Source organism: Mobula birostris, chromosome 9, assembly GCF_030028105.1.
Source record: "Mobula birostris isolate sMobBir1 chromosome 9, sMobBir1.hap1, whole genome shotgun sequence".
Taxonomy (NCBI): Eukaryota; Metazoa; Chordata; class Chondrichthyes; order Myliobatiformes; family Myliobatidae; genus Mobula; species Mobula birostris.
The window spans coordinates 120,298,420-120,318,585 of NC_092378.1; the positions used below are offsets into that span (position 1 = coordinate 120,298,420).

Genomic DNA, 20,166 nt, shown 5'->3' on the forward strand with positions numbered 1-20,166 from the left:
AGGTTTTTGATACAGGAAGTTTTTCAGAAAAAAATCGTTGAGGAAAGAGTTGGATATATGACCTAATTGAGGTTTTAATCAAATACATTAAGAAGATTTATTTCCTTAAGTGGGTGCTTCCACAGGGAGGGAATTACTAACCATTGAAAAAGATTGAAATGGAAAATGAAGAGAATATTTTTCAATCAGAGAATTTCAATATCTGATACACGATAAGTAAAAAGGGCAGCGGAACTTGACACCAAAAAGGTAATTTTCAAAGGTATGAGGCATGTACATACATGAGGATGAGGAATTTCGAAGGCTCGGGACCAGAAGTGGAGTACTCTTTCAGAAAGAATACACAAACGTAATTAAGGTCTTTAAAAAAATTATAAAAGGAATCAGTAGTGAAATTACTGTTATTTTTATGCTGATGTTGCAATAACTTTACATTGAAAGCAAGTAACATATCTAATATTGTCCTAAGGAAATAAGACATAGTTAATTGTATCAAGAAAAATACAGGGTTTGGGGATAGAATAGGGCAACATAGCTAATTTTGGATTGCAAATATGAAAAGCCATTTTAGATATAATTATTTTAATGCTCTAAGATTCAATTGTAAACATAACTGGAAGCTAATTTGCTAGCAAAATAAGAGGATTTCAAGAAAACATAAATTGACTTTAATACTGATGATTAGAGTGTGTGTAATTACTGGAGTGTAGCTGATTTATAGAACAGACTTCCAGCAGGGATTTTACTGATATGACATTAGTCCTCAAGAAAGGAACTGCATAAGATCAGCTTGTAAGCAAGACCTGAAGTTGTACAATTGATGATGGTTGAGATAGTTGTGCTGCAAATTCTGACCACTTAGTTTCCCACTAACAGATCCAGTGCGACACTTTGAAGATCAACCTGGCAAATTTTCAACAGTTTTAAATATCTTGCTTTCTAGGTCAGGAGATGAACATCTGTAGTTCAGAGGCAGAGAACTTCAGCAGTCTGACTGAGGAAGATACAGTGTGGGAGAATGTCGAGTGTAACCGCCATGTCCTCAGCCGATACATTAATCCAGCCAAGCTAACACCTTACCTTCGACAGTGCAAAGTCATCGATGAACAGGATGAAGATGAGGTCCTAAATTCACACATGCTGCAGTCCAAAATTAACAGAACAAGTAAGTACTTTCAATTATCTTTCTAAACGTTTTCAGTTGTGCTACTCAATAAATATCATGTTCCTACTGCTTTATGTCAAATAAGAACAGTCTGTTTTAATGAGAGAAAATGCATTGTTTTATTTATTCTTGAGATTTGTTATATATGGCAAAACCAACATTATGGCTCATCAGAAGCCAATGATACACAACCTTTCACCACTGTAGGCCCTATGGCAAAGATGCTTTTATAGTGCTATTCAGTAGGCATAATAAGATAGTGGAATTGTATTGGGATATTGTGCAAGGGTAAAAAGACCCTGTTGAGAGTTATATACAGGCCTCCAAACAGTATCCAGGATGAGGGATATAAATTCCAATAGAAAATAGAAAAGGCATGCAATAAGGGCAATGTTACAATAGTCATGGGGAAATTTCAATATGCAAGTAGATTGGGAAAATGTTACAAGGAGTCGGGGTGGGAGCAGACCCAAGTGCAGGACACAGGCACAGAGGTAGAATAAACAGAAATGTATTTATTGATACCTACCAAGAAGGCCAGAGCTACCAGGAGGATAAAAAGCCAACATGGACATGAACGTTGGATAACAACCCGGTAAAACCTGGACCTGGACTTGGACTCAGACACAAAGCCTGGACTTGGACTTGGACTCGGAACCTGGACTTGGAATTGGACTTGGATACGGAACCAGGACTTGGACTTGGTCTCGGACACAGAGCCAGGACTTAGACCTGGTCTTGGGCTTGGGCTTGGACTCTGGACTTGAACTTGGGCTCGGAGACAGAGCCTGGACTTAGACTTGGACTCGGACTTAGAATGACAAAACAACGATAGTCCATTCGAGTAGCGACAAACTGCCTGCCTACTCAGCTGGATACGAAACAACAAAACAACAGTCCATTTGAGTAGTGGCAAACGGCCTGCCTACTCAGCTGGATACGAGACAACGAAATCCAAACCACGACAGTTCATTCGAATCTCAGCTCGGAGAAGCGGCCACCAGCCAGCAAATCTCAGCTGGCCACGGAAATGGCAGAATTCGTACCTTTGGCTCAGAGTGGCGGCAAACGGCTGGCTACTCAGCTGGACATGAAAACGACTGAATCCACAAAGCAACCCCAGGCACCGGAGCCACGTAGAGTCCACAATAAACGGGGACCGGAATCAGGCACAACTGCACTTGCTCAGGTGCCGGTCCAGCACCGAGTAGCTGTAAGCCGGAGCTTTTATGCTCCCCCGGCTCGGATGGGAAATAGGTGCCTTAATCAAGGCACCCGATGGACCACAGGGAAAAGGAAATAACTGGAATGAGGAGTTAATGGACCTGACCGTGACAGAAAATCATGTTATGTTCAAATGATGTTATCCTGACACCAATGGCGGGGAAGATGTTGGAGTTCATTACTAAGGATGAGGTTTGAAGGTATTTGGAGGCGAATGATAAAGTAGGCCAAAGTCAGCATGTTTCCTTCAGATGAAATCTTGCCTGTCAGATCTGCTGGAATTCTTTGAGGAAATGACAGGCAGAATAGACAAAGGAGAGTTAGTGTATGTTGTTTACTTGGATTTTCAGAAGGTCTTTGACAAGGTGCTGCATATGGGGCTGCTTTACAAGATAAGAGCTAATGGTATTACAGGAAAGATATTAGTATGAATAAAAGCTTGGCTGATTGGCAGGTGGCAAAGCATCAGAATAAAGGGGGCCTATTCTGGTTGGCTGCCAGTAGCAAGTGTTGTTCTGTAGGAGCTGGTGTTGTGACTGGTTCTTTTCATGTTATACTGTATGTTACTGATTTGAATGATGGAATTGATGGCTTTATGGCCAAGTTTGAAGATGATACAAAGATATGTGGAGGAGCAGATAGTGTTGAGGAAGCAGGGAGTCTACAGAAGGAAGAATGGGCAAACAAATAGCAGATGGAATCTTGTGCAGGGAAGTGTATGGTCACGCAATTTGGTAGAAAAATAAAGGTGTAGACTGTTTTCTAAATAAGGAGAAAATTCAAACATTAGAGGTGCAAAGGGAGTTGGGAGCTCTTGTGCAAGATTCCCTATCTCGTGTTCCCAACCTGGCGTCCATGGACTCGTGGCTTAATGGTATTGGTCCATGGCATAAAAAAGGCTAACTTGCGGGTTGAGTCGGTGGTAAGGAAGGCAAATGTTAATGTGACCATTCATTTCGAGAGGACCAGAATATAAGAATAAGAATGCGATGCCGAGGCTGTTATAAGACATTGGTTAGGTCATACTTGGAGTATTATGAGCAGATTTGGCCCCTTATCTAAGAAAAGATGTGCTGGCATCGGAGAGTGGCCAGAAGTGGTTTACGAGAATTATTCTGGGAGTGAAAGGGTTAACATATGGGGAGTGTTTTAAATGGCTCTGTCCCTTTATTTGTGGAGTTTTATCTCATTGAAACCTATCAAATATTGAAAGGCCTAGACAGAGTGGATGTAGAGAGGATGTTTCATATAGTGGGGGAGTCTAGGACCAGAGGGAACAACCTTAGAATAGAGGAATGTCCATAAAGAACAGAGATGAGGAGGAATTTCTTTAGCCAAAGGGTAATGAATCTGTGGAATTCATTGCCACAGGCGACTGTGCACATCAAGTCATTGAGTATATTTGAAGCATAGGTTGATAGCCAGGTTAGCCAGGATGTCAAAGGTAGTGGGGAGAAGGCAGGAGAATGAGGTTGAGAGGGATAATAAATCAGCCATGATGGAATGGAGGAGCAGATTTGATTGGCCGAGTGGCCAAGTTCTGCTTCTTCATCTTATTGTCTTATCGTCTTATAATTTAAACAGAGTGATGATGTTCAAATGCACCTGCTGCCTTGTGCTTGGTGTTGAGATCATAGGTTTTCAAAGTGCTGTTGAATATATTATAATATCGTCATATCTTTTTTGGCAATTAATTATTTTCCCCAGGTATTTATTGTCGTATGTTCCTCCAGTACAGAGCTTTGCTATATGTTCTTCTCTTTCTCTACGTATTCAAAGGCTTGCTGTACCTTAAACAAGAAAAAATAGACTTTATTAGGAGTTCTGGTCTTATCTCAACTGGAAGCTTTTCCGTTGCATGTTTTCCCTTCCGGTGGTTCTTCGCAGACTTGTACGATTAGCTGCTTCTGGGTATCCATTATGGTTAGAGCAGCTTCTGACTTAAATAGCTGAGCTTCTTTTCAGTCTTTCTCCATATCACCTGGTTCACAGCAAAAAATGAATGTCTTGCCCTTCAGACAAACTGTGCAAATGTACTTGTGGGACTGACTACATCCAATGACACATGTGGCAAGAACTGAGGTAACTGTGCACTTTCCCAATCAATCATCCAGTGCTGTAAATGCTGAGATTATGCTTATCATTTCTATTGCATCAATTCTTATGCATATATTTCTATTATTTCACTCCATTTTGTTGGAGAAATAATTTTGCATTTTATTGGGAGATTGCAGTAGGTCCAATCATTTTTGGAGACTGCTTAAATAGGCAACAGTTTCTGTTTGCTTTGGGAAAAAAAAGATATTTGCTGTAAAATAAATTATTGGTGCTAAATTCAATTGCCCTTGAAAATAAACAGCGATTTTTCGGCATATATAATGGCCACTCACTGACTGGAGTATAGGCAGAACATCAATTATTTTTAGCGTGCTGCGTACTATAATGAGTTCAACACCATAGCCAACACTACCATTGCTGCTAATGTGGGAGCCCTTTCCCACTGGTTCACTTTGATTCTTGCTGGGCTTAAAGTGAGGTGGTATATTTTAAAGGGAATGAATAATGCCTGATTGAAAGTTGTCAGTTATTCTATGACTGAATCCAACCAAGGGAATGATGAAGAATGGCACAACTTGGAAGAGGGCAGGGTGTAAAATTTATTGTTGTGTTTGTATTGATTATCGCTGTGCATACTGTTCACTCTGTGAGTTTCATGCAAACACTGAATGTCATTGCATGTTGGTATCCAGTCAGTGAGCACTTTATTAGGTACCTCCTGTGGCCACTGGGTGTATGTTCGTGGTCTTCTCCATTACCCATCCGCTTCAAGGTTTGACGTGTTGTGCATCCAGAAGTGATCTTCTGCACTGTTGTAAGTGTGGTTATTTGAGTTACCGTTGCCCTGATCCCCTGTGAATACTGACAGAGCAAGACCCTGAACTGATGATTAAGAGGCTCAAGAAGATTGGAGACTGGGTTGTGCCCAACTGTCAGACAGAGTCCCATTCGGGTTAGTTTAGGGCTAGTGGGTGGATAAAAGCATTGGGGTCATCATATCGAATCCTTTTTCTCACATTCTGACCCCACCTCGGTCCACGGATTTTCTGATGTTTGTACACAGTCCAACACATATTCCTTAGTTTCCTTCCTCACTACAATGTTTTTCTTGTGCCTTTCCAAGCGCTCAGACTGAGGCAGGCGGCGGAGGAGTTGCAAGAAGCCACGCACCAGCTGGTTTTGCCACCTCAGATACTGACTATGCATATTTTTAATAGAAACATAGATGTGGAATTTAGACGTGGTGGACTTCAGGCACAAATAGCCACCAATCAGAGAAGGACAAAAATATACCAAAGATGCCAGATTATAGGAGGACAAGACTGCTGAAGTATTCTGCTACAAAGGACTCAGAAGAGGATTTAGGTGGTGCAGACTGAGCACACAGTAAACTTTAGCCTGCACTGGGAAGCCTATCAGCAAAATTGGATTCAGTAACAGCTTGATATTAGGCCAGTCATAGTGCTTGGAGCCAGTGCCTTAAAGTGTGAAATTCGTAGCCAAAAATGTTACAACACATGTGCACCCAAACTAGAAACTTAGTCTTTGAGCACAGGCAGCCAACACCCAACATCTACACATGCTGCAATGGAAGTACAGAATGAGACCCTCACTCTTCTGTTTCCAGGTTGAGGATTACAGTGTACGCAGTGTAGTCTTTTGGGCTCTAAAGTAATCTCCCAAATCTATCAGAAGTCACTTACACGGGAGCCAATGGCCTTCTTCCAGTTATAAGACCAGAAGCAGTAACAGGCCATTTGGCCCATTGAGTCTGCTCCATCATCCGATCCTGGTTGATTTACTTTACCTCTCAATCCCATTCTCATGGCTTCTCCCCATAATCTTGAAGCCCTTACTAATCAACAATCTTTCAGTCTCTGCTTTAAATATACCCAATGACTTGGCCTCCACAGCTGTCTGTGTAAATGCATTCCACGAATTTACCATTCTCTGGCTAAAGAAATTCATCCTCATCTTTGTGCTAGAGGAAGGGTTCCCACACTGGGGTCCATGGACTCCTCTGTAGACCCCTGGCATAAAAAGGTTGGGAACCCCTGTTCTGGAGGAACATCCTTCTATTTTGAGGCGGTACTCCTCCAGTCCTAGTTTCTCCCTCTACTGGGAACATCTTCACATTATCTAGGCTTTTCAATATTCATTAGGTTTCAATGGGAATTTCTCCCCCCCCCCATTCTTGTAAACTCCAGTGAGTACAAGCCCAGATCTATCAATCATTCCTCAGACATTAACCCTTTCATTCTTGAGATCATTCTTGTCTTTGGACCCTCTCAAATGCCAGCACTCTTGGATTCTCTGTGTATGCCTGCAAGAAAATGAATCTCAGGTTTGTACATGGGGCCATGTATGTACTTTGATAATAGATTTACTTTGAGCTTTGAAGTGTGGTCTGACCAAATCTTTATAAAGCCTTAACATTACATCTTTGCTTGTAACCTAAAGATTGACATCAAGGAATCCTGCACTCTGACTCCCAAATTCCTTTGTACCTGCAATTTCTGAATTCACTCCCTTTTTGGAAAACAGTTTATGCATTCATTACTTCAAACGAAGTGTATGACCATACTGCTCCTTACACTGTATTCCATAAGCTGTCCAAATCTTTCTGCAGACTCTTTGTTTCTTCAACACTACCTGCCCCTCCACCTATTTGATGGCCATAAAGCCATCAAATCTGTTATTGAGAGCACTAACATACAACCTGGAAAGAAGCAGACAAAATACCAACTCTGAGGACACCACTGGTCACTGGGAGCCAACCACTAAAGGCCCCTTTTATTCCCTCTCCTTGCTTCTGCCCGTCAGCCAATCTTCTGTTCATCTTTGTGGCTTTCCTTTAGCTACATCCACTGGTGCATCATCATGTGGGAGCACTTGAAAGGCAAAGGAACATTGAAGATAGATATTGAAGAAATACACTAGTAATGATAATTCTTATGTCCAATGTGCTGTGATTTGATTAGTTTGGAATTCTTGATTGGCATGAAAAGAAATGAGGAAAGGCAGGAGATTGGGGCTGAGAGGGAAAATGGATCAGCCATGACTGAATGAAATGGTGGAGCAGACTTGATGGGTCAAATGGCCTAATTGTGCTCTTATACCTTATGGTATTATGGAATGTTTATTTTGTGGAGCTTTCAGTTTTTATATGGAGTTCAGTGGCAGAGGGAAGCAAATCAATTATGAACATGAAAGTGACATTGCAGTTCTTGGCTAAACACTGAGATGATTCTCCTTGACAGAAGGGGTTGTGTGGTTGCCTCCTCCCTTCCTCCTGCACCTAAGATACTTGTGAGAGTCAGGGAAATAAACAGGCCCTTGGACCACTGTCCCCTTCATGACAAACTAGTATTCATACAATACAATCCACCACTCTCACCCAATTCTCCTTCCACCCACTTACAGTAATTTACAGTAGCCAATTAACTTGCCAGCCAGATGATCTTAGCATGTTGGAGGAAACAGGAGGGCCTGAAGTCATAGGGAAAGATGCAAATACCACACAGCACAGAGGTCAGAATCGAATGCAGATCATTGTAACAGTGAGGCAGCAATGCTAATTGCTGCAACTCTTTTCCGCCTTGAAGCATGGTTTGTAGTACAGCCATTATCAAGGATTTTCTCCTCTGTATGGCAAGTAATAAAGGACATAACACTCCACCATGAATCTTGACATCTGCCTCTGCCAAATGTTGCAGTGCTGTTTACAAAGTCCATGTTGTGCAAGTATTGCATTACTGCTTCAGTACTGCAGCATATTTTGCGTTATAATTATGCTGTAGATGTGTTTGTGGGTGCAGACTGAAGATGTGAGTCAATGGGTCATTGAGCTGTCTTCATTGCTCAGTAGCCACCTGGTGGTTCAATGCCAGCGGTTCCATGCACTTTCATCAAATGAAGGCATCATGACTGCAAGCAGGGACACGGTAGTTAATTGTCTATTGTCATCCACCAGGTGAAAGCTGGAGGAGCGGAATTTCTTTTGGCTTAGATACTGGATGAAGTCAATGGATTTCTCCAAAAACAAATGTCAAGAACAGCACCCTGAAGCTCCATGATCTTAGCAACTGGGTCTCTGTAATCCACTGTGGTGCACAGTATCACACACTTCTAATTGTAATTTGAAGTAAATGAGAAATTCACCAATAAAACAAATACCAGAAAGAGGCTTATCAGTGTCTTGCTTTACTACTTCTTAATCCACCTTACCCTGCAATAGAAATTGAATAAATCCATCTGATATGATCTGTGTTTATTGATCAGTGAAAAGTCTATGATCTGTAATATCATATATCTATGAAAATTCCCAGCTCTTGTCTCTGGGAGTAAATAAAATTGAGTGAGTGAGAAAATAATAAAATTCAAGTCTCATTTAATTTTTCTTTCCAAAGGCCGTTTGCTAGATATCCTTCAAACAAAAGGGCAGAGAGGATATGTTGTTTTTCTGGAGAGTCTGGAGTTCTATTATCCAGAACTGTACAAGCTGGTCACTGGAAAGGAGCCCACACGGAGATTCTCTACAATAGTAGGTAAAGCGATTATACTTACTTAACTTTTATTTTCATTACTTGCAAAGCAACTCTCTTTTAAACCATTAGATTATTGCACTTAAATGGATATATTTTATGTTGCATACTACAGGTTAACTATAACAATTTCTTTTTCTATCCTTTATATACTTAAGTTGATCAAGAGTAGACTGTTGACATTACTGGATTAAACTAAATGTTACCCTAAAAACTGAGTACTACTCTCGGGAATTAGAGCAATACTCCTCTGTGCTATTGCTAAGCCCAATTAAGGTCTTGTTTTGAATGCAAAGGAACCTTAGTGTTCAATGTATTTTGAACTTGTTAAGAGGAAAGAGCAGAAACATTAGATTTCTATAAACCTACCCAAGAGCTAGCATGATTAAAAAAAAGACCAAACGATCTCTGTGTGTAGTCATTCTATGATTCTGCAATTAACAGAAGCTGTTAGGGTTTAGTGATTTCAATAATATAAACAAGTTGAATTAATATAAATGAAACGTGAACTGTTTTGAGTTATTTGTATTAGCTATTTCACCTTATTGCAGGATCAGGTTTATTCTGATTGACTTACGTAATATGAAGTGTGTCATTTTGCAACAGCAGTACAATGCAAAGATACAAAATTCATGATAAATTACAGCAATAAATAAGCCGTGAAAAAATAATGAGGTAGTGTTCATGGACTGTTCAATAATCTAAAGGTGAAGGGGAAAAAATTGTTCTTAAATGATTGAGTATGGGTCTTCAAGCTCCTGTACTTCATCTCTGGTAGTAAGAAGAAGAGAGAGTGTCCCAAATGGAGCGTGTCCTGAATGATGGATGCCACCCACACTGGTATATACCGGTAACTTCACCCAAACTTGAGTTACACATTGAAATATATCTCCAACAACGTTAAACCAACTTCCTTCTGTTAGGCTTAGCAATCCCTCAAAGCCACTTGCCCAAGAACCATCATTGTTAAAATAGAAAATTTTAAAATGAAAATCAGTAGAAATGGAAGGAAGTAAATATTCGTAATAAACAATGCCTTTTTCATGTTTATGGTATTTGGTAGCTGTTGAACACAAACCAAAAATGTAAATTTGATGTTGTTCAAAAGTATAGGTTGTACAAAGACTGGAGTTTGGATATTTTTGAATTCAAATCATAGATCTAATTCTGCATCAGTTAGAGTTCCATCTGATGCTGAAATGAAAGTAATTTTATTTTAAACAAGGCTGATCGCTGCTTTTTATTACTGCTGTACTAAAGCTGAACAGGTCCTAAACTTTGAAGTATGGTTTCCAAGCTTCTTCATTTCTCTTAACTCTTCTTAAAATCCAAATCTTTTATCAAGATTTTCATTACCAATCTAATATTTTCATATCTGGGCCAGCATTAAAACTTGATAGTACTCTTTTGAGGCACACTTTTTATTACCCTGAGAAAAAATTCAGGTAGTTATAAGAATGTAAAGGAGAATAGTAAAAGCTTCTTTAGGTATGTGAAGAGGAAAAAATTAGTTAAGACCAAAGTTGGGCCCTTGAAGACAGAAACGGGTGAAATTATTATGGGGAACAAGGAAATGGCAGACGAGCTGAACAGGTACTTTGGATCTGTCTTCACTAGGGATATCTGTCTTCACAGATATAATAGAGGCCAGAGGACCTAGGGTAACAGAGGAACTGAAGGAAGTTCGCATCAGGCAGAAAATGGTGTTGGGTAAACTGTTGGGACTGAAGGCTGATAAATCCGAAGGGCCTGATGGTCTGCATCCCAGGGTACTTAAGAATCAGTGGCTCTAGAAATCGTGGACCCATTGGTAATCATTTTCCAATGTTCTATAGATTCAGGATCAGTTCCTGCGGATTGGAGAGTAGCTAATGTTATCCCTCTTTTTAAGAAAGGAGGGAGAGAGAAAACAGGCAATTATAGACCAGTTAGTCTGACAATAGTGGTGGGGAAGATGCTGGAATCAATTTTAAAAGATGAAATAGCGGCATATTTGGATAGCAGTAGCAGGATAGGTCCGAGTCAGCATGGATTTACGAAGGGGAAATCATGCTTGACTAACCTTCTGGAATTTTTTGAGAATGTAACTATGAAAGTGGACATAGGAAAGCCAGTGGATGTAGTGTACCTGGACTTCCAGAAAGCCTTTGATAAGGTCCCACATAGGAGGTTAGTGGGCAAAATTAGAGCAAATGGTATTGGGGGTAGGGTAGTGACATGGATAGAAAATTGGTTGGCAGACAGGAAACAAAGAGTAGGCGTCCTTTTCAGAATGGCGGGCAGTGACTAGTGGGGTACAGCAAGGCTTGGTGCTGGGACCGCAACTATTTACAATATACATTAATTATTTAGATGACGGGATTAAAAGTAACATTAGCAAATTTGCAGATGACACAAAGCTGGTGGCAGTGTGAAATGTGAGGAGGATGTTATGAGAATGCAGGGTGACTTGGACAGGTTGGGTGAGTGGGCGGATGCATGGCAGATGCAGTTTAATGTGGATAAATGTGAGGTTATCCACTTTGGTGGCAAGAACAGGAACGCAGATTACTATCTGAATAGTGTCAAGTTAGGAAAAGGGGAAGTACAATGAGATCTAGGTGCCCTTGTTCATCAGTCACTGAAAGTAAGCATGCAAGTACAGCAGGCAGTGAAGAAAGTGAATGGCATGTTGGCCTTCATAACAAGGAGAGTTGAGTATAGGAGCAAAGAGGTCCTTCTGCAGTTGTACAGGGCCCTGATGAGACCACACCTGGAGTATTGTGTACAGTTTTGGTCTCCAAATTTGAGGAAGGATATTCTTGCTGTTGAGGGAGTGCAGCGTAGGTTCATGAGGTTAATTCCCAGGATGGCGGGACTGTCATATGTTGAAAGATTGGAGTGTCTGGGCTTGTATACACTTGGAATTTAGAAGGATGAGAGGGGATCTGGTTGAAACATATAAGATTATTAAGGGATTGGATACGCTAGAGGCAGGAAACATGTTCCCAATGTTGGGAGAGTCCGGAACCAGAGGACACAGTATAAGAATAAGGGGTAGACCATTTAGAACGGAGTTGAGGAAAAACTTTTTTACACAGAGGGCTGTGGTTCTGTGGAATGCTCTGCCTCAGAAGGCAGTGGAGGCCAATTCTCTGGATTCTTTCAAGAAAGAGTTAGATAAAACTCTTAAAGATAGCAGAGTCAAGGGATATGGGGAGAAGGCAGGAAAAGGGTACTGATTGTGGATGATCAGCCATGATCACAGTGAATGGCAGTGCTGGTTCGAAGGGCTGAATGGCCTACTCCTGCACCTATTGTCTATTGTTATTGATGTTTGAGGAAATGTGACACAAGTGTGGAGGAATTTTTTAAAAATCTTTCTTGCACTTGCCTTCTGTCATTGACAATCATGCATTTAATTCCAGTAGAGGAAGGACATGAGGGTCTCACACAGTTCCTGATGAATGAAGTGATAAAACTCCAGCAGCAGACAAAGGCAAAGGAAGTGTCCCGATGTGATATGCAGGTTAAGATGAAGCAACTGGAAGATGAGAAGAAACAGCTCAAGCTGGTGAACCAAGAGCTTCACACGTTCCAGGAACGTTACAACAAGATGAAGGAGGAAAGAAACAACTACAACGATGAGCTTATGAAAGTCAAGGATGACAATTACAATTTGGCCATGAGATACGCACAGCTTAGTGAGGAGAAGAATATGGCAGTGATGAGAAGTCGAGATTTGCAACTGCAGGTAAGGTTATAGATATGCGGAAAATTTAGCCCAACCAGTTATTGACTAATATAAGTCACTAGACTTATGCCAATGATATTTATAAGTTACTAAGAACTGTTCCGTGGCAGCACTGGAATTGGCACAAACCAGCAATACTGCTGGAATTGGGGTTGTAGTATTATTGCTATTAATTTCTTTGTGTTGGGTTATCAGTGTCAGTGCTATAATTCTACTGAGAGTAATTAGTGACAGTGTTGTAATACTGCTGAGCAGAATCAGTAACAATTCAGCAATGCTGCTGTGTGCTGGTACAAAGCTCAGCAAGATACTGTGTTATCTGAGAAGAAGCTAGAATAGAAAACTGATGAAATTGGCAGTTACGCTGAAGAGTTTTGCAAAGTGAGAAAAAGTTCTTAGCTCCTTTCCTGGTGTCATGCAGAGTAGATCTAATAACTGTACTTCAGAATTTATTCCCTGCAAAATATTTGTCCAAAATCCAAATCAGCTATGCATACATTTGCTCATAATAGAGAGCACCAAAGGCACAGACCCTGCCATGAAATGACACTAATCAATCAAACTACCAGCCTACTTTTTACAGTTAGAACCTCCAACATCAAAACTGAACATTAACATTAGAGATTGCTTGCAAAGCTAGCTACACTATCAGGATGAATCATTATTTTTAGTCTATCTTCTGATTGAAGAGGAAATCTGGCTGACTCAGAACATGTATAGTATCTAAACTGCTGAAGACTGAGCAACCCTTTGAAATTACATGCATGATAGTAAGAGTTTTTGCAGAAGTTAATTCTGTGATCATTTAATAGTCATAAGATTATCATCCAGTCATAATGTTGCAATGGATTAAGTTATCAGTTATCAAAGGCATACAAATATTGCTGCCTACTCAGTCAAGCCATTCCAGTCTAACATTTGATTTTATGGTGTATTTTCCATCATTGGATCTCCCAAAGTCCCTCACACCTGGTAGAAGTATTTTTTAGAGTTGTGACGTTGTTGTAAAAAAGGAAAAGACAGAAATTTGCACATAAAATGTCACTATTGAAATGTCCCACAAACAGAAAAGAGGTAAATAATTTTAACTCTATTATTATTTCTTCAAACTCAAACTTTGGTCAAGTCAGTGGAGGAATTCTCCATCTTGTCTCCAAGTATTTACATGGAATCTCTTGAGTCCAGCTGAGAAGTCAAATGGAATTTTCTAACAGGAGTAAATGCAGATTAGCGTTTCCATCACCAGTGATGTTGATTGACATTATTTTCCTGCGCCCTGAACAGAGGTTTGAACGAATTACCTGCAGTCTCAGAGAATGGCAGCTACTACAACCAAAGCTGACATCTTGGTTTCTAATAGGCATGACCCTTTGCCATCATTTTGTTTGCCTGCACCTGTCTTGGAGTTAACTCCATTCTGAGAATAGAAAAGACTCCGCACATAATGGCATGTGTGCTTATCTCTGCACAAATTCCCTTTTCTGTCTCATGTCGTGGGTGGAACAGAACAATGGAACTGTGTGGGTATGATCTATAAAGCAAATACAATTTAAAAATAATTTATGTTGCAAAGCACCCAAACAAATCGTGGCATTAAATATCATATTGAGAGTATTCTGAAAGAAACTATTATGAAGTATTATGGAGGCCAGTCACAACCAATCTTCAACCTTAAATATTAACTCCTTCCTATGCCAGTGTTTCATGTATGCAGAGGAATGGATTCTAGTAATCCTGTCTTTCTGTCATTCCTCGTGTTGTTCCTTGACCATTCCTAACAAGCCTGACTGCTCTCTAACACTTATCCTGCATTTTGCTACTTGATGATTTCACACACGTGATTTTTTTTTTCGGATAGCTTTGTTGCAAAATGCACAGGGACAGTCTAAAAGCGTCTAGAAACAGAGATCCCAGGCTCAATTAACATGACTCTATTGTCTTACATTGCATCTTTTGAGCAGCCAGCCCTGTGCTGTGGGCCAGCAGCCTGTGCTCTGTAGACAGCACTGTTTGTTTGCAAAGCTGTCTTTTTAACTTCAGACTGATTATTACTTGCAACTTACAATAAGAACTCAAGACTGGTTCTTGTTTATGATAAGAAGCTGAGCAAGGAATATTTGTTGGAGGTTTAACTTACTCTAAAACACTCTTTCACCCCAGAAGAGTCAACTGCCTTGTTAGAAAGCCAAGCTTGGCTAAAAGGCCTCCCAAGTCTTGGACAGTGAAGATCCATCACACACATTGAAATGCAAAAGTTATAGATGGCTGATATCTCACTCTGTTGCTGGTCACACCACTGATGTGCTGAACTGAGGGATCTGATACACTTCGAGTCTGGCTCCTCAGTTTTGTGCTCGGCATTTGATTAGGATTGCCAATGTGCAGTATGAAGGTAATTTCAAATAAACTGCTTTCATTAATTTGATTTATTTTTCTCCATTAAAAATATATTTTGGCACTTTAAAGGGCAATCTGGGCATGATGCCTCAGGATCTAGCACCTGAGGCCTAGTTGCTATTTGAAGCCTATTCCAGTTCTTGAGCGGATTCTTGGACTTAGAGATGCAGTTGCTAGTAATAGGCTATTGCTCATAACGGAAAAGCAATCAGGAAATATTCTGACTTGCTGAGAGACAAATTCAATCAGTAGCACAAAAGATTTCATTAACACTTTTTATTGCCAACAAGTGGACTAACACTGATCTGTCAGCTATTGACATTGATCTATGAACTGCTAACATTAATTCAGAAGCCACTAGCTCCAAAGCATCAATTAATGCCACAAAACTGTTAATTGCTAAGTTTAATCAATTAGTTACTAATTCTGAATCATTAACTTCAAACATCAATCCATTAACCGCTAACACCATTCCAATCAACTGCTGACATGGATCTATCTGTCATCATGGTTGACCCAACAGCTAAATTAATGCATTAATTGCTAAGATTAATCAAATAACTGATAACATAGATCTACTAATAGCTAATATTGATCCTTTTATTGCCAGTATTGACTATTAATATTTATACATTCACAGCTGCGATTCATCCAACTTTGACGGATTAAACACTAATATCAATCCCCCAATGCTAAAACTGATCTGTTAACGAAAGTGTTGATTTGATAACTTATAACACTCATCCATAAACTGCTAATTGGCTCCCTACATGCTTTCCATCCGTGCTGGGTTGAGCGTCGAGCTAGCAGCTTGGCCTCGTAAAAACAGACAAATGCTAAAGATACGGCAGTGTTGCTGCCTGATGCGCCAAACAAGATGCGGAAAGGAGCATAAAACAAAATGCGAACACTGATCTATTAAGACTGATCTGTTAAGACTGATCCATGAAGTACTATGGTTAATACATTAATCACTGATGCTGATACATTGAGCACTAAGGCCAATCTGTCAGCTGTTAACATTGATCAATTAATCATTGGCATTCATTTATAAACCACTGGATCATTGATTTTTTTTTTTGATTCTGTCATACAACTGCCAGCAGAGATAATAAACTATCATTACTGCACTTCACAAGTCCCGAAAAAAATAGAGCCACATTCACAGCCGTATGCTTGCTGGAATGATTAAGGTAATTGGGTATAATGAGAAGATTCATTGTGATACCCACTTAGCAGTCTCATTTAGCAAAGGAACAACCCTATTCAACAAAGATATACCAAAGGAGTTCTATTTTAAGAACACAAAATGCCCATGATCCAATGAAGCCAACTAGACTTCAGTATATGAATCTAACATTAACATCACATTATTCAAGCCACGAACAGTGGCATTTCTGAAATGAAAGTTTCAAGATTTCAACTTCAAGGAAACCAATCTGTTCTGTAAGTGATATGATTGACTGTCTCTATGCTTATAACCTTTTGATCCCATTTGCAGCCAGATATACTTCCAGTTATTTTTCCAAGAACTAATCAAATCTTGATGGCCCTCACTTGCAAATATTTTCTGTTCTGTGAGAAAATAAAGATTTTTTATAATAATTAGACATGCTCAAAGCATGTTGATTTTGAACTTGTGCTCTCTAATACTGCACTCACTGTTTAAACTAAATTACTTGCTTGTATTTTCATTATTCATAACTCAGCATTATAAAGATCTGGATAACATCCCAATCATTTTTCATTTCTTCAGTGAAAGTGGGTAGAATATGTAAGCATCTTTTTATAAGTTAATGATGAAAGCTACTTCTTACATTTAATAAAAATTGGGTTCCAAATAAAGATTAGCTATAAACTTGAACGGGTTTATGTAATCCTTTTGAATTTATTATCAGGTAATTTCTAATAGCCTCTCCTTGATTAGCCTCATTGATATAAGCTTCACATTAATTGAATAGTTTCAATATATGGTAGATATTCACTGGTCAAGCCTCTCTTCCATTATACTTTGTGAATTACTACTCATCAAATGGAGTATTCACAGACAGGCAAGAGCTGAGTAGAATATTTGGTTTTCAAACCTCTGATCTTATCATTTTAATTTGTCGTACTTTAAAAATGTATTTTAGGAGGGCGGTAGTGATAATTTCCGCCTATACTCATGAATATATTAGTTAGACTGAGCCTACTGTGCCCTTTGGCAATCTCTTCTTCAAATGCATTTAGTTCAGAGCAAGGTACGTGACTGTGACTGGAGTGCAATCCAAAAAGTCATGACTTTCCACAGCTCATTATTGCCACTTACTATCACTGCGGTGGCATGCAAGTATTAACAGCATAACACAAATGCAGCACCAGTGACCTGGGTTCAGTTATGCCGCTGTGTGTAAGGAGTTTGTACGTTATGCCTGTGACTGTGTGGGCTTCCTCTGGGCGCCTGCTTTCCTCCCACATTGCGAAGACGTAGGTTAATTGGTCACATGGGTATAACTCGACAGCTTGGGCTCTGTGCTGTATCTCTATGTAAAGAAATAAGTTATTTCTCATGCTCACTTTCCCAAGTCTGTAGCAGAATTCATCTTGTTTCTGAATCATGTTGGCAACCACACCTGAAGGACAGGCCGATTGATGTTCTGGTTGGTTTCTACCTTTCAAACCTCTTGGTTTGTGCCGTCCATCTAGGGGTTAGACTTCTACTGGCACCACTCACAAATTCCGTGTCTTACAACCCAAAAGAGGATGAGCGGTGACCCATTGTCCTTACCAGAATCACATTTATCGGCACTGACATAAGTCATTGAAATTTGTAATTTTGTGGCAGCAGTACTGTGCAGGTAAAACAAATTACTATGTGTGACAATGAAATCCATAAATAACTAAAAGTAATTAAACAGCTTGTTGCCAAATGCTTGGTAGAAAATCTGATTTATTCATCATGTATCTCACAATCTTCACTGCTTTTATTAATGTAGTTATATTGGTTGCTTCTCTTTTGTATCATAACATAAAATTTTGAGTATTTCTTGGCATCTTGAATATACACCCTCACTGACAGTGAGATAACAATAGAAAAAATAGTACTAGAAATAAGCTATAATGCCACTTAAATCTGTTCAGTCATTCAGTAGGATCATTGACATCCGATTTTGATCTCATCTCCACTTCCCTGCCCTCGATTCGCAAATGGACCAAAGACCTGCCTATCTGGGTCTTGAGCATATTCAAAGATTCACCCACATCAGCTCTCTAGAGCGGTTGATTCCAAACAACCACAACCCAAGCAATTCCTTCCCTTGAACCAGCCCTATTTAAGTGTTTCAGCCCAAATCACTCATTCCAATACTGAGTGTGGCCCTTGTGCATTCGGATCTCTCATTGAAGTGAGAGTCAGATTGAATTTTTCAGTCTGGAAGCCACCTGTCATTTCTTAGCCCATGACTTGACCTAGATCCCCAGGTGCTTGTGGCTTGTATTACTAGCAAGTGCTTTCTGCTGTCGTTTATGAATAATATAAATAGCCAGGGAGTGAGATTCCTCTCCATTAATCATTAGCCCAAGCAATGGATTTTCATCTTATCTGTTTAAATCCATGCAAGTGTCACTTTGCTAAGAGACCCAGGAGACTTAAAAAGTCTCTGACATGAAATTTCTCACTCCTAATTTGAGGCATGTTCTTCATTTTTTTCCCTTTTTATGGTCACATATGAAAAGAAAACCCAAGACTGTGTAGATTCAAGGAATCCTAAAATACGTAGAACCAATGAAATATTATTGAAGTGCAGTCACTTCCATGCAGTGAGAAACATGCTAAACAATTGGTAAATAAACAACACTGTTGTTGTGAAAGAGCAAATATTTTCTGGTGCAAATTCTTGTGACTGCCAAGACCGATAAAATCTTGCAGAAGATGGTTCTTCAAATAATTGGTAATTTTAGTAAAATTATTATCAGATGTACAAGGTATATTGAAAGGCAAGTTATGCCTGCAGATTATTTCACAACATCAGTACAGCAAGCAATAATAGAATGCAGACTACAATGATAGTCACAGATAAAGTGCAGTGCTGAGACAGTAACGTGCAGGGCCATGACAGGGTACATTGTGAGGACATGACTCCATCTTATCATGCAAGTGATCTGTTCAGTACACTTAAAACAGTGGAATAGAAGCTGTCCTTGAGCCTCATGGTATGTACCTTTAGGCTTCTGTTATCTTCTCCCCAATAGGATTGGGATGAACGGGAATGTTCAGGGTGGGTGGAGTCTGTGATTATGCTGCTTTACCAAGGAGCAAAAAGTGTAGACAGAATGCGTGGCAGGGAGGTTGGTTTCCGTGATGTGTTGAGATGTGTCCACAACTTTCTGCCGTCTCTGAGGGCAGAAAGTGATTGCTAAACACATTCAGACAGGATGCTGTCTATGTGCATCAATAAAAATTGGGGAATGTCAATGGGAACTTGCCAGACTTCTTTAGTCTCCTGAGGGATTTGAGCCACTGTTCTTTTTTTCTTTGTAATGGCATCTGTATGGCTGGACCAGAACTTGATGCTCTCCACCATCTCTAGCTCAGCATCATTGATATAAAGAAGAGCGTGTAATCTGTCCTGCTTCCCAAAGTAAATGACCATCTCTTTTTTTTTGCTGACATTGAGGGAAAGGTTGTTGTCATGACACTATTACAAGTAGCCTCTCTATCTTCTTACTGTACTCCAAGTCATTATTTGAGATTTGGCCCATTAGAGTGCTGTCATCTGCAAACTTGTAGATAGAATTAGTGTACAATCTAGCCAAACAGTCATGTGCATACAGGGAGTAGAGGGCTAAGAAAGCTGTATTGTGGGGTGTCAGTGTTGAGGATAATCTGGTGGTTGTGTTGCTGCTTGTCCTTACTGATTTACAGTCTGTTGGTCAGAAAGTTAAGGATCCAATTACAAAGAGAAATATTGAGTCTAAGGTCGTGAAGTTTGAGGATAAGTTCGCTGAGAGTTATGGTATCGGAGGCAGATCTATAGTAAGTAAATAGCACTCTGACATTGTTATTT

General features: G+C 39.8%; 1 protein-coding gene across 2 annotated transcripts in view; it reads left to right on the plus strand.

The window, feature by feature from the left end:
* card11 (caspase recruitment domain family, member 11) overlaps nt 1-20,166 on the plus strand; it is a 321,723-nt gene that overhangs the window by 143,000 nt on the left and 158,557 nt on the right. The window contains exons 2-4 of one of the 2 annotated variants that reach the window (XM_072268714.1): nt 944-1,165; nt 8,857-8,994; nt 12,399-12,724. In XM_072268714.1, coding sequence (XP_072124815.1) covers nt 944-1,165; nt 8,857-8,994; nt 12,399-12,724 — 686 coding nt within the window. The remainder of the gene's footprint in view (nt 1-943; nt 1,166-8,856; nt 8,995-12,398; nt 12,725-20,166) is intronic. The other variant, XM_072268715.1, reaches the window with a different exon arrangement.